The 25,110-nt window shown below is 39.0% G+C and overlaps 1 protein-coding gene across 2 annotated transcripts in view; it reads right to left on the minus strand.

Annotated features, from left to right (window-relative positions):
* The window catches only part of LOC124859494 (Kv channel-interacting protein 2-like), a 157,106-nt gene extending 141,269 nt beyond the window's left edge, over positions 1–15,837 (minus strand). For both annotated transcript variants that reach the window (XM_047352306.1, XM_047352302.1), the window contains exons 1-2: positions 15,725–15,837; positions 15,528–15,627 (exon numbers count right to left, since the gene is read on the minus strand). In XM_047352306.1, the coding sequence (XP_047208262.1) occupies positions 15,528–15,600 (73 nt within the window). In that variant the 5' untranslated portion in view covers positions 15,601–15,627; positions 15,725–15,837. The remainder of the gene's footprint in view (positions 1–15,527; positions 15,628–15,724) is intronic.
* Positions 15,838–25,110: the final 9,273 nt, after the last annotated feature.

Below are 25,110 nucleotides of genomic sequence, written 5' to 3' on the forward strand. Positions count from 1 at the left end.
TTCTGCCTGAAGTCCACAGCCATCTCCACTGTCTTTAGAGCGTTGAGCTCAAGGTTGTTCTGGCTGCACCAGTCCAACAGATGGTCCACCTCCCATCTGTACGCGGACTCGTCACCATCAGAGATGAGTCCGATCAGGGTGGTGTCGTCCGCAAACTTCAGAAGCTTGACAGACTGGTGACTGGAGGTGCAGCTGTTGGTGTACAGGGAGAAGAGCAGAGGAGAGAGAAGACAGCCTTGGGGGGAACCGGTGCTGATGGTCAGGGAGTCAGAGACGTGCATCCCCAGCCTCACGCGCTGCTTCCTGTCAGACAGGAAGTCAGTGATCCACCTGCAGGTGGAGTCGGGCACACTCATCTGGGAGAGCTTCTCCTGTAGCAGAACTGGGACGATGGTGTTGAAGGCAGAGCTGAAATCCACAAACAGGACCCTGGCATAGGTTCCTGTGGAGTCCAGGTGCCGGAGGATGAAGTGAAGGGCTAGGTTGACTACATCATCTACAGACCTGTTGGCTCTGTAGGCAAACTGCAGGGGGTCCAGGAGGGGGTCGGTGATGTCTTTTAGGTGTGAGAGCACAAGGCGCTCAAAGGACTTCATCACCACAGAGGTCAGGGCGACGGGTCTGAAGTCATTAAGCCCTGTGGTCCTTGGCTTCTTGGGAACAGGGACGATGGTGGAGGACTTGAAGCAGGCTGGCACATGACATGTCTCCAGTGAGGTGTTAAAAATGTCTGTGAAGACTGGAGACAGCTGATCAGCGCAGTGCTTCAGGCTGGCTGGTGAGACAGAATCCGGACCAGCAGCTTTCCGGGGGTTCTGTCGCCTGAAGAGTTTGTTGACGTCCCTCTCCTGGAGGGAAAGAGCCGTCCTCGGCATGGGTAGGGGGCTGGTGGGGGGGAACTTCAGGGTGGGGGTTGGAGGTGCCAAGGCCCCTCTTGAACCAATGGTCACAGTTTTATTAGTAGAAGGAGGAGAACGTTAAACCTGATGCACTCTCCAGACAGTTTGCAGGTGATGAATCTGTAAAGGAGCCAACACCCATCTAACCGCCAAATTGGACAGTCGGGGCGCTCAGGTGGGAGATGGAAGACATAATCCGCAGAGCACGACAACAAGAACCTGACCCCAGCACAGGACCACCCAATCGTACCTACGTCCCACTTCAGGTTCGTCATAGACTCATTGATTGATTACACACAGCTGAGTTTTCAGCCCATGCCAGAGTTAGCAGGACAATAGCTCTAATACAGAGAAGGTTTTGGTGGCCTTCAATCCATAAGGATGTTAAAGACTTTGTTCAGGCTTGTTCCACATGTGCCAGAAACAAGACCAGCAATCAACACCCCGCTGGTCTCCTCCAACCGCTCAGTATACCTGGTCGTCCCTGGTCACATATTGCTTTGGACTTTGTTACTGGTTTACCCTCATCTTCAGGTATGACCATTATTCTCACAACTGTTGACTGATTCTCTAAGACATGCCATCTCATCCCACTCAAGAAACTTCCCTCTTCTCTGCAAACCACCTAACTTCTCACCAAACATGTTTTTCGTTTACATGGTATACCACATGACATCCTGTCTGACCAAGGTCCGCAATTCATCTCTCAGGTCTGGAAGCAATTTTGTTTAACTTTGGGAGTCAGAGTTTCACTAACCTCCGGCTACCACCCCCAATCCAACGGAAAAACAGAAAGACTCAATCAACAACTTGAATCCACCTTACGCTGTCTCACTTCTACTAATACTACAGACTGGTGCTCATACGTACCATGGGTTGAATATGTTCTGAACTCTCACGTTTCCTCTGCTACAGGACGTTCCCCTTTTGAAGCATCGCTAGGTTACCAGCCACCTTTGTTTTCTGCTGATGAGACAGACATCACCATCCCTTCAGTCCACCAACACATCCGTCACTGCAAGACCATATGGAACTCCACCATTCAAACCCTCCAATGAACTGCAGAACAGAATAAAGGGTTCGCTGATCGTCGACGCCGACCTGCCTTGGACTATCAGCCTGGCCAAAAGGTTTGGTTATCTGCACGTGACGTACCATTGAAGTCCATGTCCCGAAAACTTTCACCTCGTTTCATCGGACCCTATGAGATTGAGACAGTGATCAGCCCCTCAGCAGTCCGTCTCCGTCTACCTGCAAGCCTTCGCATACACCCTACATTTCATGTATCACAGATAAAGCCTTGGATCCCTAGTGCTTTTCCCTTCGCAAGTTAAGACTCTGAATCTCTCTACCCATAGCGGTCCTTGCTACAACAATTTAGTAAGTCATTTCTCAGATCTAAGTAATCAGTTGCCTCATCATTCGCTTGTTCAGCAATCCATTCTGCTTCCTTCCCTTACAGTTGGTGTTCCCAATTCCTGTCCTAGACTACTTTGTTGACAATAAAAAACATATAACTTTTCCTTCTGAGTGTTCTCTGTATGTGGGTCAAATCTATACCGAAAATGACAATTTCCTTCTTTTATCTCCGGAACATTGCCAAATTAGAAATATCCTGTACAGGAGTGACGCTGAAAAACTAGTCCATGCATTTGTTACTTCAAGGCTGGACTATTGTAATTCGTTACTCTCAGGATGTCCACAAAATCCAGTTAAAAGCCTTCAGCTGATTCAAAATGCTGCAGCAAGAGTTCTGATGATAAATTAAAAAGAGAGATCATATTTCCCCTACTTTAGCTTCCCTTCATTGGCTCCCTGTTAAATCCAGAATCGAATTTAAAATTATCCTCCTCACATAAAAAGCCCTTAATGATTTAGCTCCATCATACATCAGAGATCTGATTGTTCCATACGTTCCTAGCAGAGCACTTCGTTCTCAGACTGCAGGTTTACTGGTGGTTCCTAGAGTCTCTAGAAGTAGAATGGGAGGCAGATCCTTTAGTTATCAGGCTCCTCTCCTGTGGAACCAGCTCCCAGTTTTAATCCGTGAGGTAGACACCCTGTCTACTTTTAAGGATAGGCTTAAAACTTTCCTTTTCGATAAAGCTTATAGCTAGAGTGGCTTAGGTTATCCTGAGCTGTCTTCCATATTTTTTACCTCCGTCTTCTTCTTTCCCTGTTGGATGGAGTAAGGGGGAGTCAGGTTTAGCCTAAACTGGCTCAGTTATGGTTGAGGTGCAAACACACCCTCCATTTCTGCTACCTGTATAACCCCCTCTCTTTTCCAATGGTTATGGTCAATCTGACAGAGAGACGTATCCCAATCATTGTGGTTTTTAGTATAACAATGGCCATCAGTGGGATCTAGATGGACAAACTGTCTACATTTAAGGCTATGCTTAAAACTTTCAGTTTTGATAAAGCTTATAGTTAGAGTGGCTTAGGTTATCCTGAGCTTTCTCTGTGTTTATGCTGCTATAGGCTTAGGCTGCTGGAGGACATAATGACCACTTTCACCCTCTTCGCTACATTCTCACACTACTCTCCAATTTTGCATTATTTGCTGTTATTTCAGCTTTTAACTTTGTTCTCTCTCTTTTCTCTTCCTAGAAGCTACACCTGGCCTGACTCTGTGTCTACTTGTGACACCTTTCTGGAGAGGGGCATTGTCCAAGCTTCTGCTGGCAACAACTTGATGCTCACCCTCTACCAATGATCCACATGGCCCTGTTTTTCAGTGTTTAACCCTTTCTCTCTCCTAGACATGGCAATTGATTGAGCTTTTACTGTGACTAACTCTATGTGCTCTCTTTCAGACTCTAACCTTGAAAACTGGCTCAGAGTTTATCTGTTCTTTCTTTCTAGGTGAAACAACTAAAGGAGCTACATCCATTAACATTTACTTTTCCTTCCCATAGAAAGTACTCCTGGATCAGTGCTTCTTTGTTCTCTTTGTGTCTCTGCTCTGTTCTCTCAAACCCCCAGTCGGTCGTGGCAGATGGCCACTCTCACTGAGCCTGGTTCTGCTGGAGGTTTCTTCCTGTTAAAAGGGAATTTTTCCTCTCCACTGTCGCTACATGCATGTTCAGTATGAGGGATTGCTGCAAAGTCAACACCAGGGACTGTCCACTGTCTCTACATGCTCATCCAGGAGGAGTGAATGCTGCAAGTCACTGACTGGATGCAATCTGCTGGGTTTCCTTAGACAGAAAAACTTTTTATCCAATTTGAATAAATAACTGAATCTGATTGCACTGTTCAATGATTAGGATTACAGTGAACCCTCGCTATATTGCGGTTCACCTTTCACGGTCTCGCTGCTTCACGGATTTGCATCGTGCATTGTGTTCTGCATTCTGATTGGTTAACAGTCTCTCTGCTTCTTCTCTACCTGTGTGTCAATAACATTGCGGTTTAATATGTACACGTACGTAAAACAGCTTGCCAAATTTAAGTTCGCAAATTCTCTTGCAATTTCAAGTTTCTCTAAAACCCATAATGTCGACAAAACGTTCTGCACCAACAAAGGTACTTGCGGTCGGATGCAGCGGCTCAGTCAGAAGAGCAGTGAAATACACGTGAGTCACTATTTGTCCTACTGTACTTTGTATTTTTTTTCATAATAATTTTTCATTTTCTCCCATTCTAATCCAATGACTCGGGTCGCGGTGGGGGGGTGCTGATCTCCGCAATTTGAAGCCTTCAGTGCGTATTGATGATTTAAATTATTATTTTACTGTACTGTAGTTATTTGTAAAAAAAAAAAAAAACATTTATGCAGTACTTTTATTTGTTAAACAAATGCTTGGACCTGTAAAAAGGTTTTGTTCTTTGGTTTCAATGTATTATGGAGTATTTCATTGTATAATAATTGTAAAAAAAAATAAAGGTTACTACTTCACGGATTTAGCCTTTCACGGGTTCTTTTTGGAACGTGACCCCTGTGAAAAACGAGGGTTCACTGTAATTGGAATGTATGTATGACTTTTGTTAAGTGCCTTGAGACGACATGTGTTGTTAATTGGCGCTATATAAATAAACTGAATTGAATTGTTTTAGCAGGCTTTAAGTCTGAGCAGCTATCAGGAAATCTTAGAGCACTTTATGATTTTTTTGGAGATTCTGATTCCATTTCCTAAAACCTACCCACACGGCCAAACGTACCAAAAACTGATTTAAGAACCGTGGCCGGCAAACTCACCTATCCTGGGCCTGTTCCACCAAACTGTTCCAGTGCTAAACTGGTGCTAGTGCTTACTTAGCACCATTTTTATTCCCAGCGCCACAAACTCTGGAACTAGCCCCGAAAAACTAATGCATGTCTCAGGAGCTACCGGTGGGCTCATATAAAATATATAGTCAAATAAAATGTTGTGATCACCAGATTTAAAACTCATGAGTTTGGTTTAGGTTTTGATCCATCAAATTTAAAACAAACATGAAAAAAATTGTAAAGAAAGAAGAGCACCCTTGCTTCTGCTAATCACGACACTTAGATGGCTTTTCATTAGGCCAATACAATGAACTTATTGTTATTTTGTCTTTTCTTTACATTACTATTTATCACACAAAATCATAAGATGATTTTCTTTGAAACCAGATTGTTCTTTTGTTATGAGATCCATCCTTAACACATGCTGTCAGAACGGTCACACACCTACATACTTCTCCAGACATCTTTTTCCCCAAAACTTAGAGCTGTCACGCATCCTCCAAACAAATATGTACCGCTACACACACACACAAACATAGCAATCACTTTTCTTACAAAAATTAAATACCAGATAATTTTAGAGGATTCTCTGTTCTTTAGACACTTATAGACAAGGCATGAAAGGGTGTATTGAAGGACAGTCATGCTGCAGCTTGCACTGTGATATGCAGCATTGTACTGTTTGGATATCTGCTGCTCCTCATACTGATGAGTTACTCTCCATCTAATGGATAGCGGCTGAGCTAATGGACAGAAAATCATCTTCTAATGCAGATCAGATGTTGTGACTGACAGAGCAGCAAAGCAAGAGATAGGCCCATCATGAACGACACAGGGATCTGTCACAATTTGACACGCTTCCTGTCAATCATTCAAGCCAATCAAAATGCAAGTGGATAAACATTTCTTACAAGATCCCACCATCAAACCAACAAAGAAAACCCAAAAATCAAATGTTTTCTTTTACCTCCATTATACTGAACATTTTTTATACCTTTTTATACCTTTATTTAATGTTGGGAAAAATGTTTCTGCTTGCCATTGCCATTTTGCTTGCTATTGCCATCTTTAAAAGTGCTGTTGCTTTGTTTCTATCCTCCTAACTACATTCCTATACTTTTTGCCTGCACACATTTCTGAATGAATGTGTGTACAAAGAAGGGGCCCAGAGTAACAAGATGTTGTGGCACCACAAGAGGCTGAACTGATTTTAATTAACGATCGTCTGCCTTTCCATAGATTCTATCAAAGATTAAATCTCGTTAGGATTGATTCTGGCTTCCTACCCTATTAAGCTACGGTTGCACTGTGGTTTGACACAGCTGGAGAGGGAAGGCAGGATGAGGGTCACGGCATGAGTTAGAGAATCGACAATGCGACAGTGAAGAACTGACACAGATATATAGGGCAAAGTGAACAGCAACTGAGAGTTTGTTAAATAATATAACATTAAATCAAGTCAAATGTGAAGTGAAAGATCATTTTTGAGACTGAAACGGTAAGACTAATAAAGAGACAGTTACCATTACTTTTTTTTACCAGCGTCTGACAGAATTATCTAAATAAATCGCATTTTTAAGACTCTGAAGAATCTTAACTGTGAGGTGTCCAGCTCCTACTTAACAACAAAAATGATAATAGGAGGGAGTTGCTCATTAGCAAAATGTGATGGGCGAGAAGAGCTCTTATAGCAAGGCATATAAGAGTGGGTCAGGCAGTGTAATTAAGACTAACCAGACAAATGCAAATGTACCCGTGTCTGCATCTCAGCTCTTTCCTGTTGCTCTTTGCCTCTGCTAAAGAATGAGTTAAACAGACTTTAAACATGTGAAAAAAACATTTCTTCATAATTACATGGCTTTCTTTCATGATGAAGCAATTATGTTGATAGAACTTAATCAACAAGGGGTCATCATAATTTTCTGGAGTTTGAGTCTAATTCAGATTTATTTTAATTTGGTTTTTGATAGACTGACACCCCCACCCACACAAATTAAACATGTCAGCAAAACAAAAATTAATCTTATATGAACAGGTTTGAATCATCAGATTCATTTTTTGCTTAATTTAACTTTATTTAACATTATGAAGATGATGCCTGTGCCTGGAAAAGAGGTTTGTTATCCACAGTGAAACAAAGCCTTTACCAACAGGGACTGAAAGGAAAAAAAAATGTAAGTGTTTGTCAAAAATGTCCATTGTTAAAATTGAAAGAAAAAAAATTAAAGCTTGCAGCATCAAGTTGAGGTATGTTTTGGTGCAGGAGGAGCAGGTGCACTTCACAAAATAGAGGAGAAAAGAATACGTGGAAATATTGAAGCCAAATCTAAATACAACAGCCAGGAAGTTTGAGCTTAGACCTGAATCGGTCTTCCAAAAGGACAGTGACCTTAAGCAAAAAGCCAAGTCAGTTACAAGGTGGTCAAGGAGAACAGTCACAAAGACCTGAACTCAGTCCTATAGAATACTTTCATCCAGAGCTAAAAATGTGCTTCTGAGCAAGGTGACCTACGAACATTGAGTTAAAAAGAAATCTCAAAAAATGATTTAACTTACCATTGTGGATTTTAGCAAAGAGATATGACTTTTGGCTTTCCTGGTTTAGATCAGTTAGGACTACCAAAAAATGTATAATTGTGGTAGTCCCAATAACCAAAATTTATAAAAATGTTTTTGGGTTTATTGACAGACAGTGAGACCAAAAATCTGGCTTTTACTGTAAGATGGCATTAAAAGGCATAGAAATGAAGCACATCTTGTGAAACATCAAGTCCTGTCTTATCTACGAGTTATGTGAGTTGCTAATGTATCTTTATTTTGTATTGTGTGTATAGAGTTGACATGTGTAAAATGTAAAGTGAGCTACTGCACCAGGACTATGTAAGTTCGTTGCCGTGACATCACAGTCTCATTTTCCATAACTACTGATCTCACAACAGGAAGCTTAATATTCTATGTATAGTTTATGAGTACCCCAAGGGGTCAAATAATTATTATCCGAATAACTCGTAAATTTGGTTAGACTGCCCTTTTGTTGAAGCCACATCAAACATTCAGCATGTTGAGGTGAGTGAATCTTCATGTGTGCAGAGAGAGTGTTTGCACAGCTTAGCATGAAATTAAGCAAGGTCATTGGCAGGTTGTTGCTGCTGCATTTGATTGACATTTAAGCAAATTTTATAGCAGCAGCTCCTGTGTCTTTGGGTTGTGACGCTCATGTTATTTTTTTTAATGTCACCAAAATCCATGGTAGTTTGGCTTAGTTGGAAATCAAATTATTTATGCCACCATATCAGATGCAAAGGAAGGCTAACCCTAAATTTATATTGACAGTCACACAGGGGTAAGAAGTTCAATAGATTTACATGAAGCCAACAAGAATTAATAACTTAACAAAACTAAACACAAAATAAGTATTTTGTTATGGAAGCATATTTCTGTATAAGTCAATAAGACATGTGCTTTGGTTGTGGTTTTGAGAGAATGCCATATTCACTGTTCACATTCTTTATCATCCAAATCCTATCTGCCCCCTCAGTGATGTAACTACTGTAACAAGTAAAACTAAGTGAATTATTCTGAGTACTCTTCCATGTAGGGATCGTTTCATGTCAAATCAGCAACTCCAATCTCAGCAGAAACAAGATCCTTAATGAGACAAATGTGTCATGCATGTCTTGGCGCACAAGATGCCGCATTAAGTGAAGAATTTTAAGGAGTGCCGGTGGTCTTTAGGATTCTTGCTGAAGCAAGAAGTGCCAAATCACTATCTGTGACAACCGTCTCTCTTTTTGATTCAGTTCATTCTACCAAATCAAATTTAATGTAGGAGCAATTCTTCCTCTCTTACAAAGCTGAGATTGTCATGCAGCTTCCAGGCCAGTGAAAACCATTCACCTTGACACTTTAAGCTTAGCTCACAATTATTTTTCTTCATCTAATTTAAGTCTGCCCTGACAGACATATCACAGTGCCAGCACTTTTAACATCACTCATGAGCAACATCCCTCTTAGATGTAAATTAACTACAAAACTGCTGAGCTTCTCACTAATATCTGTAAGTGTAATAAAATAATAGTGCTTTTTATTGACACAAATAATAGACTTGGAGCATTCTCTGCATGTAATCAGATTTCACAGGTAAAAAAAAAAACTACCAACATGCAATTAAAAAAAAATGTAAAACTAGCACCAGATAAGATAAATCTAATTCAATGTTTCTGATGGGAGTGTTTGTGCACACAAAAATCCTGTTTAGAACAAGTGTAATCTTTAAGGCTGCTGCGTATGTCTGCATGTTTATGTGTAAACAGACATCTAAACACTTCAGTATGATGGTGTCAAAGGAGTGGGAACTGAGGCTTTCAAGATAACCTCAGGTGGAGATCTGAGCAATGGATATTGTTGTCTAACCTGTTTACACCCTGGACACATGGACATGGTCTGACACTCATAGATACAAACAGTGTTTGAATGCTGCAATTCTGCTTCATATATTAAAGTGTAAAGGTTCAGATATTTACAAATAAATTAAATTATCATTAAATTATCATTAGGACTGAGCACAAGCATTTTAGGTGGGGTAAAAAAGACAACATAACCCAGTCCAGTCACCAGAGTAAAAATATTGCCATTTAATGTTGCTGTAAACATAGACATTCAGTCATTTTCTTCTTCCATAGTGGGTCGCGGGGAGCTGGTGCCTATCTCCAGCAGTCTATGGGCGGGAGGCGGGGTACACCCTGGACAGGTCACCAGTCCATTGCAGGGCAACACACAAACAACTATGCACACACTCATTCACACACCCAAGGGCAATTTAGAGAGACCAATTAACCTAACAGGCATGTCTTTGGATTGTGGGAGGAAGCCGGAGTACCCGGTGAGAACCCACGCATGCACGGGGAGAACATGCAAACTCCATGCAGAAAGATCCCCGGCCGGGAGTCAAACCCAGGACCTTCTTGCTGCAAGGCAACAGTACTGCTGTAAACATTGGATATGTTAAATTTCTGAATGACGAGACCCTGCTCCCACTTCTGGCCACTGCATGTCAGCTGCTGACAGGGTGACGAACCATCTGGGAATCCCAAGTTGTCGCACCATGGTCTGGCAAAAAATCCTGGATCCAGATGGTGCTCCGGTCACCACCCAAATCTAAACACATGTTCTTTGTGCTAATGTGCACCTTGTCTGAAAATGTCATCCAAATCCGTTTAGAACGTTTGTAGATATTTTGCTGTTTGTGTCATGATAAGCACATGACTGAATAACAAATTAAACATTTAAACATCGCAATGCTTGGTTTACACATGTTTGACAAGCTCAAGCCAATAAATATTGGGTACATTACAAATTATTTGTAGAAACTGGTGAGATGAACTAATAACAACAAAGCCCAACAATAATCTGACAAAATAAAACTCTATGACTGGTCGGATCTGACGCATAATCTTAGGAAAAGGTAAAAGTTAACAAATAGTTGCAGAATTAAACAAAAAAAGATGATTGTCAGAAAGGCTACCAACCAATGCTGACAGCCTTTAGGTAATATTCTGGACTCTGAGTGAGGGTTAAGATGAAACCTGCATATAAGATGTTGGGTGTGTGTTCCTTCTTGTGTGTTTGCAGGTGATAGTCCTGATTGTGGCTTGTGAGGTGAAGGGGGAGGTTACTGCACCGTACGTCTCTAATTACATCTCGTCTCTCAACCAGCAATCTTGCAGACAATGGGGAATGCCATGCAAACACACATTCTGACACATGCGAAAGCATCGCGGGGCACATTTCATTATGGCTTGGCAATCTGTGAAGGTTGTATTTCTAGAGGGGCTACATTCTCACCCAAATTGGAATAGGAGACCACCCACACTGCCTTTAGGCAACGTAGGTCATCTTTACTTCAAACACGCTTACACACACTCACTCACACTCACAAGTCGTTGGTAAGTAAGAGGGATGACTCACCTGTAGCGGTTCTTCCCACACACATACACACACACGCGCCAACAGACAAAGCCACCTCCATGTTCACAAACAATGCGCTAACATCATGCTGCAAAACTTACTTGGGATAATACATAAAAGCAACCGTCATATGCAAATGCACCAGTTTGAGATCTTCATAAAATTGTGTTTAGTCAGCTTTTTGTGTTGTTTGTTATTAAAGTTTTTTATTAGTTTTAATTAGTTTGTTTCAGAACATATACATAAAATAAAAACAATCCCAAATAGAGCAATAACAAACAAGCAAACAAAGAAAACAAAGAACTAAAAAAATAAAAAAATAACATAAAACAACCAGGTCAGTGCCTATTAAAATAATAACATAAAGGTTCCATAAAAGATCTGTGTGTACAAACACCCTTGAAGGTAACAGCAATAGCCACAATAAACAAAAAATTCTCCATCAGTATTCCAATATTGGCAGATCAGTTGAGGTGTTTATTTGTCCCAGTATTGTTTTCTTGAAATTTTCTGTGTCGTTATTTAGCTTGGACTTTTTGTGTTGTTTTAATAACATATTAGTATTAACTTAATGATGTAAGAGGTTTTTGTTTGTAGCTGATTTACAGCAGTGTACAAATAATGGACTAAAGATCTCAGAACAAAACAACAACTCAGAGTAATAGAAATAATTTATAAAATGTTTCTAAAGTACAAAAACACCTCTGCATAAACCTACATAAAGGTGCTGTGTGATACAATGTCAATTGCTGATACCAATTTTGCTTTAATTTAATATGATAACAATTCTGGGGTTTCTTATTTTTATGCACCATAAAAGAAGAAAATGTGTTGGATCTTCTTTGGTAGCAGTAGTGGTTTTGAATTCAACAGAAAATTAAGGAATTTTGAATCAAAGCACATGCCCCTCACGATTTTATTAGATTTTTATTTAATTTCGAAAAATACAAAAACGTTTGTTAAACGTTGGTTAATGAGTTTTTAAACAAAAATGGCTGAAGTTGACAAGTAAATAAAATCTACATGTGGTATATACAACATATCTAACTTCACTGTACCTGTGTTGAAAGAATTATGTGCATAATATTTTGCATACTACTATGCATATGCAGCATTTTCTGCTTTTTATGGTGTACCACTTTTGAGTATTCACCCCATATGTTACAACAAAAAACTCCTGAAATTCTGTTATGGCTTTTGGTTTTGGTCTGTCACCCCCCAATATTATAATCATCTGACCTTTTAAAATTATCTGGAGGCAACCCTGGACAAAGATAAAAATGGAATTAAGAGTTTGTAAGCTGACACTCCCTACGTTGTCTCCAAAAGATCAAGTGCAGGTATGCATCAAGACAGAAGATAAGTCTTATGTGCACTCAAAGAGGTTTAGTTTACATTTAGTGTAAATCAATAATAAAGAGTAAAAAGCAAAGCTCTCTTAGTTGTTCTTCATGCTATAATGAGTGGCGGAGTGTCTGTAACAATCAATTATTTCCCCTGTTTGATGCATTTATTAAATTTATGATGTCAACATTTCAGAGCTCTGCAAAAAGTATTTCCAAACCACATGTTCGTAGTTAGGGGGAAGAACTGGTGATGAACTTTGACCACAGACTCTGCTCTCTTGTGCACAAATTACAGATGAAATTCAGAAATACAAAAATAGTGCAAATCGCATGTGTTTAATTTATTCAAGCTTGCTCTGAAATAATGGGACTCTTAGTTCCTTTGAACATTTGATTTAGTTAAATGACCAATCTCAATATTATGCAAAATGACCAATGTTAGCTCAAATACTGTGCATGTCAGGATTACAGACTTCTAAACACAATGAATATTGAGGCACTCTTAAGTTACCTGCACCTAAAATCTCAAACTGCCATACAAAAATAAAAAAAGAAATATTTCTTCAGATTTTCATCTGCAACTCATCTCCATTATATTGACTTTTAGTGAGAGCAAGCCTTAATAACCATGCAAATCACTGGTTAAGCATGCTGGAGAGTTGACAGTGTCTTACATAGACCATGCTACTCACACCTTTGAAAAAGTCATTAACTCTGCAAGAAGCAAATTGCTCCAGCACAATGAATGCCTTAGTGCTGCTCTTTCTCGCTCATTGCTCAACTTTTTAAAAAAACAGTATCACTTAATGTGGAGACTCACACATGGGAGACCGACTGTTAAAGCAAGGTGGAATAAAAAAAAGATAAGAGGGGATAAAAAAGAAAAAAGAAAATTCTTCTAAATAGCTCAGGTTTAAAACATTAGGACTTGAATCTCCTCAAAAGCACCAATCATCTGAAGTAAATTCAATAATCTAGTGTGTATGGAATAAGATCTGCAAATTATTACAAAGACGATGTTGAAATTGCACAAACAATAAACTGTCTGTCTGTCTGTCTGTCTAAACACGCACCCAGATGCCAATATGAGCCTATGTGAAGATCACTTTAAAGGCCTAAAAAATCAAACAAAGATTTAATTTCTAGTTCCAGTCAAAGGCTTACATATGTGTGTCATGGGTACGACTATAATTGTTTTGGTTGAGGATTAGTTTTAATCCACACAAGATATGAATAAAACATGTGAATTAATACACACACACACATATACATACATACAATAAAATATTTACCACATATATACACAGTGGCTTGTAAAAGTATTCATACCCCTTGAACTTTTCCATTACGACCACAAACACAAATATATTTTATTGGAATTTTATGTGAAAGACTAACACAAAGTGAAATACAATTGTCAAGTAGAAAGAAAAATATACAAGATTTCTTTTTTTTTTTTACAAATAAAAAAACTGAAAAGGCCATTGCGCAAAACTATTCAGCCCCCCTGAATCAATACTTTGTTGAACCACCTTTTGCCTTTTGCTGCAATTACAGCTGCAAGCCTTTTAGGGTATGTCTCTACCAGCTCTGCACATCTAGTAACAGACATTTTAGCCCATTCTTCTTCGTAAAACAGTTCAAACTCAGTCAGATTAGATACAGAGCATTTGTGAACAGCATATATATATGGATATAAAATATATATCTTATAACCACAAGAGCTGGTGTTTTGGAGCTGATCTGATCCAGTCACCCAACAATTTGTCTTGTGTCAAACTCTCTCAAATCATTACACTTGCCCATTTTCCTTGCTTGGAACGGATCAACTTTGAGGAAATACCTGCTTAATATGCTGCCTCATCCCACCCACTAACAGCCCTGAAGGAAGATATAGTCAATGTTACTCATTTAACTTGTGACATTGGTCATAATGTTACGCCTGTAACTTTGACCTAGTGCGGGTGCAAAGACGTTTTAAATTCAAACCTCTACACCAGTTCCTATTAAGATCTTTTATATTGTATGCTGTGTAGTCATTCCACTGTGGCAAAATAATTATAAGCCTGAAATGATAGAAAATTCATGCCCATGCTCATCTCTGTTTGGAAAGCCCTTTAAACAGAGGATGTGAAAAATAATTATTTCACTCACACAACTGCTAGCCTTGACAACTCCTAAAGAGAGTGCTCAGATCAGTTCATTCAAATGAAAGTCAGCAGGCGTCCTCGATGGCAATAAATGAAGTTGCTCATTATCTGGTCATGAATTTAAATTGTTAGGTCTCCTGTGTGTCACCTCTTGTTCCACAGGTGTAAACAGAACGCGAACATAGTTTCACTTCAGAAATCTGACATGTTTGAAGCAAGTTTTTAATTCGAGCCACTCCTTGAAAATCAACAAAATTGCTCAGATGTTTGCAGCTACAGCAGTAAATCACGCATCTTTATTTTGAATAATTTCAGTGGTGTCTCTTACTACGGTAGGGAAAACTCGCTGTGATGTGAGATTTGTCTTTCAAGTGGGAACTCACCAAAAAAGCAGCAGAATGTGGTCGGAATTGCGTAATTTTCAGTGTTAGACAAGTGTTTTCAGCAAAGGGCGCTTTTCACTGCGATGAAAATAAACGGTGGTCTCCCCTAACTGAGACAAGCCAACACCATTTGCACTTTTATCACAAAATCCTTAACAGGAATAAATCATCAGTCACCAACACTACGCACAAACCCATGCAAAACTAAGAGAAAAGATTCAATATAGAAATAAGTTGTAAATATATATAGTTTTCCAGTTTTTTTGCTTAACTCTAGGGGAAATGTTTACCTACTGAACAGGTAAAAAGACGAAAAATAAAAGGATGAAACGTTTTTACCATAGAAGCCGGACATTAAAGTCTGATAAAAGAAGTATTTATTTGTTTAAAATTCTAAATTTAGTCAAAAACGTGAAAATATGGTTTATTTTTCTTTTAATTGACAGTGGATTATACAACAAGTTGTGATAATTGAACTGAAGTTCCTGTGAAAAAAATATTATTAGCTTTTTATATTGAATCTTCTCCCAGATGGTGAAATTTCAAAATTCAACGCGGGGTTCACTCACCCGTCAGCTGGTCATAGGATCCATCCAGCTCTCTGGAGTCCGACAAGCTTTGGTCACGGTTTTTCGGCTTCATATTCCCAGAATGCGCCGGTATGTGGAACTGTGGTAAGCAGTTGGCAGATTAGTGTTTCTTGTTGAAAAAAAAAAAGACTTTTTGAATTTCTCTTTTTGACAGAAGATGGATGCAAGTACACTACCGTTAATAAGTCATATTTGAAGTGCCACACGCGGAATGCAGGAAGCTGTGTTCAGTTATTCCTCGTGGCTGTTGCGCTCTCTGCTTCCACGAGCTGAGTGAAGCAAGCGCGCGCTTTTTGGTCTGCTCTCTCGGGACTGGCACGCGCGCACGCGCATGGGCAGAGAGAGAGAGAGAGAGAGAGAGAGAGTAGGCGAGCTGTGAATGCAGATAGGTCTGATCCGACTTTAGATCTTGGAACATCTAAATGGCCTAATTATGAATGGCGTTGTTTTGAGTCTCATTTTCTCTTTGTTATACAGCTATACATTTGGTTTCAGTCATGCAGATCTTTCTTACTCATTATATTGGTGTTTGTCTGCATCTTTACCTTCAATATCCAAATCACCGCTTCTCCTAATGTTCCTCATTGAGTCAGAGACATGTATATACACACAGACATCAGCAATAGCAACAGGCAACACACTCCTGCTGCCAGGCAGAGGTTCTGTCTATTTCTGATCTATAAATACTCACATGCTCTGGAAAGCCTTTTCTCTATCCTTCTTCCTCTCATCTAATCTCTTCTTTTCTTTCATTGCCTCTCTTACTATGACAGGTCATGTTATAACCTTACTTGGATTACATAGTTGTTGTTTTTTTAATTATAATCATCAGCATTCCACAGCTGGTTTAAGAAGGCATTTTTTACACAACTTATTTACTTCTTACCTTGTTATTTCATTGTTTATGCTCTTTGTCAGCATGTGCATTGGATGCTATATTTATTTCACTTTTCTGATCATCTATCTGTTACTCTTAGTCGGCATTTGATCAGTGGCAGGTTTTTTATATGGGTCAAATGGGCAGTTGCCCAGGGCGGCATCAGAAAGGAGAGAAAATGAGCATTAAGACAATCACATATAATACACACCTGTCAGTTGTGCCCTGAACAGGTTTTCTAGTGCTTTTATGCATGTACAGTCAAATGGGGAGTTGGCACCCCCTTGTGTTAAGTAGGCATCCACTGCTTGCTGCTGAGAATAGGGAGACTGAGTTACTTGTTATCGGCAGGACTCTTGCATTTTATTGCACCCCAGAATCTTGGACAATATCTTGCATTTTAAGTGGTTGGGGGGATGGCAGAAGGAGGGTCTCACCCCAGGGTGCCAATCATGTTAAAAATTCCACTGAATCTCAATTAGACACATCTCACTAACATGTTGCCAGGAAGACACCAACATCACCAGGCTTTCTATCAATGTAACAGGACTAACAGTTGCATCTGAACTACTTAAATCGCCACTGTAAATTATGTTAACTGCGGAAATCCAAAACTGTCCAGGTGCAATAAAAAAAGCTCACATTGTTAAATAAAAGTAATATTAAAAGGATCTGTCTTCAAATTCAACTCAAAATCCTATTTTCAATGACAACTCCAGTGTCATAATAATACATTTCCTCATAAGAACACCCACTGCAAAACAGCTGTGGTCTCAGGTACACCTGATGCAACCAGTCAGGAGCTGCAATGGTTGCATCTGGTATGGCTGAGACAGAACACCTCAAATACCTGGACCATTGGTGGTAATGTATTATTGCATGTTAGAATATAAGTCAAGAAAATTCTCTAAAAAGTTCAGAGAAGGTATCATTACCTTGCACAAACAAGGAAATCATATAAAAAGGCTCTGAATGGTCCTAGGGAAAATTGTAATAGTAAATGGCCTGCACTTGAATAGTACTCTATCTAGTTTGAGGACCCCAAAGCGTTTTACATTGAATTAGACACAGTTACAAGCATAGAATAAAACAGCTTAAAGGTAAAGGAACAGTGGCTAAGCCATCTGGACATAGCGGAAAGATGAAGCTGTCAACGACTGATCCCGGAGAAAGTGGATGGTCCAAAATCCTTAACTGACAAAAAAGAAACACATTCAGCAAGAGCAGCTGGCAGTAGCCACTGAGGGTTCAGTTTGCACAGAGTTGGGACCACAGCCATGGATTGCAACATGAAAACTCCAGTACAGACCTTTCTGGAACTTTCAAATTAAATTGCATTTAACCGACTTCCAGCACAACTTCAGAAGGGGAAGGGGGATAACAGCGGACTTCCCATGATGCCACTGCCCGTATAAAACCCCCACCCCTTTCTTTGCTGGCAAACAGACATAAACTCTTCAAACTGGATCCAAGGGTGTCATACAATCATCGATCATATGCACTGAGTTAAGTACGGATGAATTACTGTTTGTGTACCCAGTATTCATTCATATAAAAGGAAAATTAAGGTATAAGCATTGCTTGACTTTCTCTCTGAGGCCTGCAGAAGCAAACTGTCCTAGAGAATTCCCTGCAGAGATGCTGTCTCTACGAAGCCTAGTGGAGCGGTTTTCCCAGTCTGGAAAGAGGACAACAGAGACCGCATCATCGTGGTAATGTGCAGCTTGGTCGGCCCGACAGCCACCCCCCAACAACTTCGGAGGTTTGCACTGAAACTAACCTTCGTTCAAAGTGAATGTTTCGTCAAACTTCGTCGTCGGCCAGACAACTCCTCAGAATGGTTCATACGAGGTTAGGGTTTGGGCAGAGTAATAGAGAAAGATTTATGATCTGAACGTTTTTCATTTTATGAAGTTTGGTTTTGTTTGTGTTGAACTCAGCTATATCTGCAGCACACGTGCTCAGGTTGTGTTCTGTGTTTGTGTATTTTTAAAGTTAAGACAAACTTTACTTGAAGGGTGATTTTAAACACAGAAGACTGATCGTAACGCGCCGTCCGCGCTTATGCGTTTTAGCCCTTTTTATTAACGGTATTTTAAAGGTGTGTGTTTGATTCTGGTGCTACCCTATCAGCTTCTTTAGTTAGCTTTAACTGCTAACAGCTAATGAAACACCATTAAGCCCCATTTCTCCAGAAAGATTTGTCTCTTTTCCAAAATATTCCCTTAATAATATTTCTTCAAATATTATTTTAATAAATAAAGGCAGTTAATTAGACACCGTTGAGAATTAGTCATCCAGAAGGTTGGTTTTATTCAGCAAATCATTATTTAAAACATTATTTTATTAAAATAATATTTTATCTGATCTTACATTGTGAATAGTTGTCTAAACGTTTGCTGATTATTGCCTAAGTTGGTTCCAAGACTAACTTAACTTCATTTCTAGATTCTTCAAGATAATCCTTGGTTCTCAAACATAAACAATACATGGTAATGTTGCATCACTCTTTTGGTCATGATTTTTAATCATCTTTAATCAACTTGTTTATATTGTACATAACCCATTAGTCTCTGTTATTCTTTAATTCTGCTTGGTAGTTTAGTTGGATTGTTTTAGCATAGTAAAGAGTTTGTTGATTGAAATATGTTTGACTTTGAGTTGACTTATTTTTGTTAATAAATTCTTGTATTTTAAGAAATTGTGTGAATTCATTCCATGTGTGTGCAGAGTTTTGCTGTTCAATAATGTCAGAGCTTGGCCCACCCTTTTGATTTTGTTCTATTACCACTGCCTTACCGGGCCGGTATTCACAGGACAACCCTTAACAGACCGAAATATTATTTGATAAAATATTTAATCATTAATATTAAATATTAAATAATATTTTCAGATATATAGTCACAACAACAGTAAAGCACCATCTAAAAACTACAAGGATCAATGCATACACCGCAACTGAGCAAAAAGCACAAGTAAAGTAAACTAAATAGGCCAAAAAGGTTTCCGGATTACGATGGATGAGTAGGAAGAGTAATGAGGTATTTGCAAAAAACCTACAGTGAAGCATGGTAATGGCAAAGTGATGCTACCTCTGACACTGAAAATCTAACGTTTGTGGAGGGCAAAATTAATTTTGTTAAAGGTGACATATGCAAAATCCACTTTTTTAGCCTTTAAATACATTTTGGTGTGTACTTGTAATCTGTAGGAATGCAAAAAAGTTCAATTTAGTCTCTCCTGGTGTTGCGGAGGTATCTTTATATCTGTTTGGGTCATATTTTTCTGTCCATTCTGTTTTCTATATCATCTGTTTGAACTGTTATGTCATCATAACAGCTGTGGAACAACTAAATAAGGTTACGGACCTCCTTTAGCATCGTGCCTTCTGCTTATGTCACTGTTGTGTGCTGCTTTTAGCTCCTTGAGGACAGAACCGTACTACTTGTTTTGAATAATATAATTACATAAACAGTTTTGAATTGTTTTTGTTGTTTTTGTCTGGATTTTGCGGCGATGAATAATTGTTATCAAACTCCAAAAATGGCCGAACACGTTAAAGTGCAGCGTTCTTTGATCTGCAGGGGGGTGGGGTGTGAAGTGCCTCAAAAGCATTTAAAGAGACCACACCAAAATGAGTTGCTTTCAGACGCACCTCAGAACAGGGGTAAAAGACCTTCCCACAGCTGAATAATTTAAGGGTGAAAAGGAAGAATTTAAAATCATAACACGTCCCCTTTAAATTTTTAGGAAATCCTGCCACATTGTCTGTGAGGACGCTGAAGCTTGGATGTCAACCATCAAAAAGGACACTGATCCCAAGCATATCTCAAACTCCATAAGCCTTGTTTCAGAAGCCCTCTGGGATGATACCAGAGTGGCCATCAGAGTTGCCTGACTTGAACTCTACTGAAAAATCACTGGTGGGATTTTAAAAAGGCAGTTGCAACAATCAGACCCAAGAATATTAATGAACTGGAGCCCTTTGCCCAACAGGAGGGGGGAAAGATTCCACAGGAATGCTGAAGCTGGAGTCTGGCTGTGAATCCCATTTGCAGCAGGTCAAAACATCAAAAGGTCCTTTACTAAGTACAGAAATACTTGTCACACGGGGGTTGAAAAATTATGAGACTGCAGTAGTAATTAAAATTGTCACTGGTGTTTAAAGTAGAGAAACCACTTGTAATATAATAGGATTGGGTTTATTAATTCATTCTTATCTGATTTGTTTAGTGCAAACAGCTGCTAGTTAGTGTATTTTGTCAGTAAACCTAATTTGCAGTGAGGGCTAACCATTTTAGGTGCAACTGTAAATGATCATTCAAATTGCTCTTGCTAAATATACAACTGAATATGGCAAACAGTTTGATTCAAGTAAGAGAATATATTTGTTGAGCGCAGAAACAATAGTTTGAGGAAGAAGCATACCATATTTGTAAACAAATAGAATTTTTAAGAAAGTAGTTTGTTTGTTTGTCCTGCAGTTTACATTTGTTGCTTATATTTTCTGTTTCAAGCATCAGTTCAGGATGATCATGGAGATCTTTTCTCAACCAAAGGCAGACAAATAGGCTATCAGGGCTTCACGCTGCAATGGGTCAGCTGTGTTAATTTGCAGCTAAACTAAAGCAACTCCTTAGCTTCGATGTATGCTAAAAAAAAAGAGTGTGAGTAGAGGTGAAAACAAATGTGCTTTTTCTATAACTAATTGAACTGAATGTAATTGGGGCTGATGTTTTTAACAATAGACGAAACTGTGGGATAATTCATCAGATTGTCATTGAAAGATTATTTAAACATGATTGTAATTTGCACTTTCTGTTTTTGCATTTCATATTGGTTTTTGAGAGAACACCCTAATAATGACAAAGGGGTTTGAGTGCACCCCTTTAAGTGCAAAATTCCAAAACAAACATCAGATGTTAGATTCAAATTTTTCACTTATCTGGATATATCAATGGCTTCCAGGTTGGCATTTCAACTTGACTGTGGTAGTCATTGTAACTCAAACCTTTTGTCGAGATGTATTCAACAAAGCCACTTGTTAATGTTAAGGGAGGACAATGTAGGGAATTATTTATCTTAAGCCCAGTGGGGAGGACACTAAATATTTTACATGTTCTGAGATGTTTGGTTACACACGTCCATGGTTCAGAAATGCTCAGGTGACACAATTCCTGGATCCACACAGAGACCCCAACTTAAAGATGTTTAATGTGTGTAAATGATAGTGTCATCTTATTTTGTTGCAGCTGATCAACTAAGAACAAGAAACCTTAACAGTGTTTTTTTGGGCTTGTTTGATTAGATTTTACAAAGTGAGGGTAGATGAAGATGCACCCATAAATGGTGCTCTTGGTTTTCATCCTTATATAGGTTCAGCCGATTCTCTTATCATTGGTTTTGCAATTATTTTAAATTTGAGTGCATACTTAAAATTAGAACATCATGTAAAAGAGTTGACTGAAATGTTCTGATTTTTAAATTACCGTTAGGCAGTGTACATGCAAGTCATCAGTATTTTACTTGCAGTAGACATCAGTCAGAGCAATTCTGGTTTTGTGAATAAGGGAGAATATGGCTGTTAGTCAAACTAAAATGCACTCTTAAAAGAGCCAATTTAGGAGGAACTGCTGATGGCTAAAACAACGTAAGCATATAATTGATTTTTAAGCCATCAACTCATATATTGTGAATCACATTTAGTTGGTCATAGTAGATGGCTGCTCACACTGAGCCTGGTTCTGCCAAAGGTTTCTTCCTCTTAAAGGGGATTTTGCTTCTCCACTGTCGCTACATATATGAGGAATTGCTGCAAAGTCAACTACACAATGCAAGAAACTGCCCACTGTTGCTACATGCTCATCCAGTAGGAGTGAATGCTGCAAGTCACTGACTTGATGCAATCTGCTGGGTTTCCTTAGAAAGAAAACTTTTTGACCAATTTGAAAAATACACTTTATTTGACTGCATTGTTTGATAATTAAGATCAATTTGAATGTTTGTACTTGACTTGAAATTTGTATGATACGAATCAATTGACTTTGTATAGCGCATACAACATGTTGTGAATTGCTGCTAAAGAAATAAAAAAACTGAATAGAATTGAATTTAGATCAGACAAAACTTGTCCAGGATATGGTGATGCTCAGAGAACATATTGAGAACAGTCTTAAATAAATGATAAAAAAAATACTAATGATATAAGCAATATATGGTGTGAATATTGCCATAAAAATATATATTTTAAGCACATCAAATTTCTAATTATGCATTTTACAAAGTGTAAATTCACTTCTAAATAGGTTCTGCCATTAGCAGGTAACTTGGCTCATAGTCAAGTGAAAGTCAGAGTTTATTTTTATAGCACATTTAAAACAAAAACCGGTTGAAATAAGGGCGGCATGCAGTTTAAAAAACAATAAATTAATCAGCAATTATAAACAAGATAAACAATAAGCAGATAAAATAATCATTCATAATACTTAAAAAACCATAAAAAGTTTGTATTAAAAAAATCTTTGCACAATCCCATATTAAAAAAAATAACTTTCCCTTTATTTTCCCAGGAAGGTAAACATTCCTCCACTGAACTTCATGTCAATGCTGCAGACCATCAATGAACACACAGAGGCAAAAAATAACCACAAAATCTGCTTTATCTGTCATCTAATGCTAGCAAAATATTTCACAAATGCAGACAATTGGATGGTGATTGGATTTCTGTGCTTGTTAAATGAAAGGAGACAAGGACAGGTCGCTTTTTAATGAAGGAGAGGAGAAGCGTGCTAGAATGAAAGATGGGAGAAGCGGGGAGATCGATTTATGGTGAGTTTAAGGGGATTTAGTGATTCACGGGCAAAATAAAAAGAATTAGATGGTCACTGATATGAAGAATGCAACTGGACTGTTTGTAGTGGACAAACTTACATGGGGCTAAGCACACATCTTGTAATAACTGTGAGGTCTGCTGCTGTTCTGTTAAAGAGATTTTTGTATCTATAATTTTAACACTGCAGAACAAAAACTTGTTCAAACTCTCAGGCCTTTAAATTATTTAACATTTTTGCAATCATATTACAGTGTCACTCTTGTTGTGGAGAATACTAAACAAACAAGGAAACGTTTTATGACTAGTCAGCACCTTACCTCCTGTAGACATGTGGACAGCACTGAAAATACAGGGAAGATTTTTTGACAGGGATGCTAGGTTAAGTTCTTCTCAGAGGAGGCAACCAGAGGATCTGAACATTTTTATTTTGTTTGCAGCAAATATTGTTGAGTTTTAACCTTGGCATGTCAGCATAACACAACCACATAATGTGTTGCTTTCTTAGTTATTTCAGTCTTTGGAAAGCCATCTTTGAAAATCCTTCACATGCATGGATATTCTGTATTTAAGAAGATGTAGAGTCAATCACCAACCAATTAAATATGTTTTCAAAAAAATATAAAATGAAATGAAATGAAATTTAATTGGGGCTTCAGGGTGGTGCAGTGGGTAGCACTGTTGCAGCAAGAAGGACATGGGTTTGACTCCCGGCCGTGGGTCTTTCTGCATGGAGTTCGCATGTTTTCCCCGTGCATGTGTGGGTTCTCACCAGGTACACCGGCTTCCACTCAGAGTCCAAAAACATGCCTGTTAGGTTAATTGGCCTCCCCAGCCTTGGGTGTGAATGAGTGTCTGCATAGTTGTTTGTCCTGTATGTCTCTGTGTTGCCCTGCGATGGACTGGTGACCTGTCCAGGGTGTACCCTGCCTCTCGCCTGTAGACTGCTGGAGATAGGCACCAGCCCCCCGTGACCCACTATGGAATAAACGGCATAAAAGATCAATGAATAAATGAATGAATTAAATGAAATGAAATTTCTGTTGTCTAGATACAATCGCTCAAGTAATGTCCTTCTTTAGATGTTAGAAGATCAAACAGGACTTAGGATGGGTCTCTGATGCCCCGGCAGCATGCAGACCTCCCCAAGAAGTCAGTGTAACTCCTTGGTCAGCAATATGTCTGTCCATCAGTATTTGTCCAGTCTCCATGGTAACCAACTGTGTCACTGGCCCATGAGTACTTCCATTACAGCTTTATGTTTTCGCTCAGTTATGTACCACAGCTTCAGGATATCTTGCAGCAGGCTCATTGCTTTGACATCTTGATGGAAGCACGTTGGTTGTCAGTCGCTACTACCTTCAGTATGATTCAGACAGGTTTCTGTGGAAATAAACAAAAAGACAGTAGTCTCTTACCCTCGGGTGTGCTGCATGTGTATGTGAATCTGTTAACAATCCATCTTGCTATCCAGGGCACCATAATTAGCGGGAAATGTCAGTGGTGTAAAAGTGCAGCCCAGATAATAGGAACAATACAACACATAAAAGTGACATCATAAAGATAAATAAAACAAACTGTATTTTTATTCTATTCATTTGTTTTCCATCACAGCCAAGTACAGTGCAGGTTCACAGGGGACAGGTGCCCGAAAACAGTAAATAGGCAAAAAGGTAATATACACTTAGAATAGATCACCAGTCCTTCATAAGGCCCACATAAGGCCCGCTGAATGTGTTTTTACTATGGGTTATTAAGTATTTTTACTTCAGAACTAAATGTCCTCGAACCTTCTTATCTTTTAGATCCTTCTCCTGCAGGAGTGCTGATGTGATCAAGGGACACAGGATCTCTGT

This window comes from Girardinichthys multiradiatus, chromosome 22, assembly GCF_021462225.1.
Source record: "Girardinichthys multiradiatus isolate DD_20200921_A chromosome 22, DD_fGirMul_XY1, whole genome shotgun sequence".
Classification (NCBI taxonomy): Eukaryota; Metazoa; Chordata; class Actinopteri; order Cyprinodontiformes; family Goodeidae; genus Girardinichthys; species Girardinichthys multiradiatus.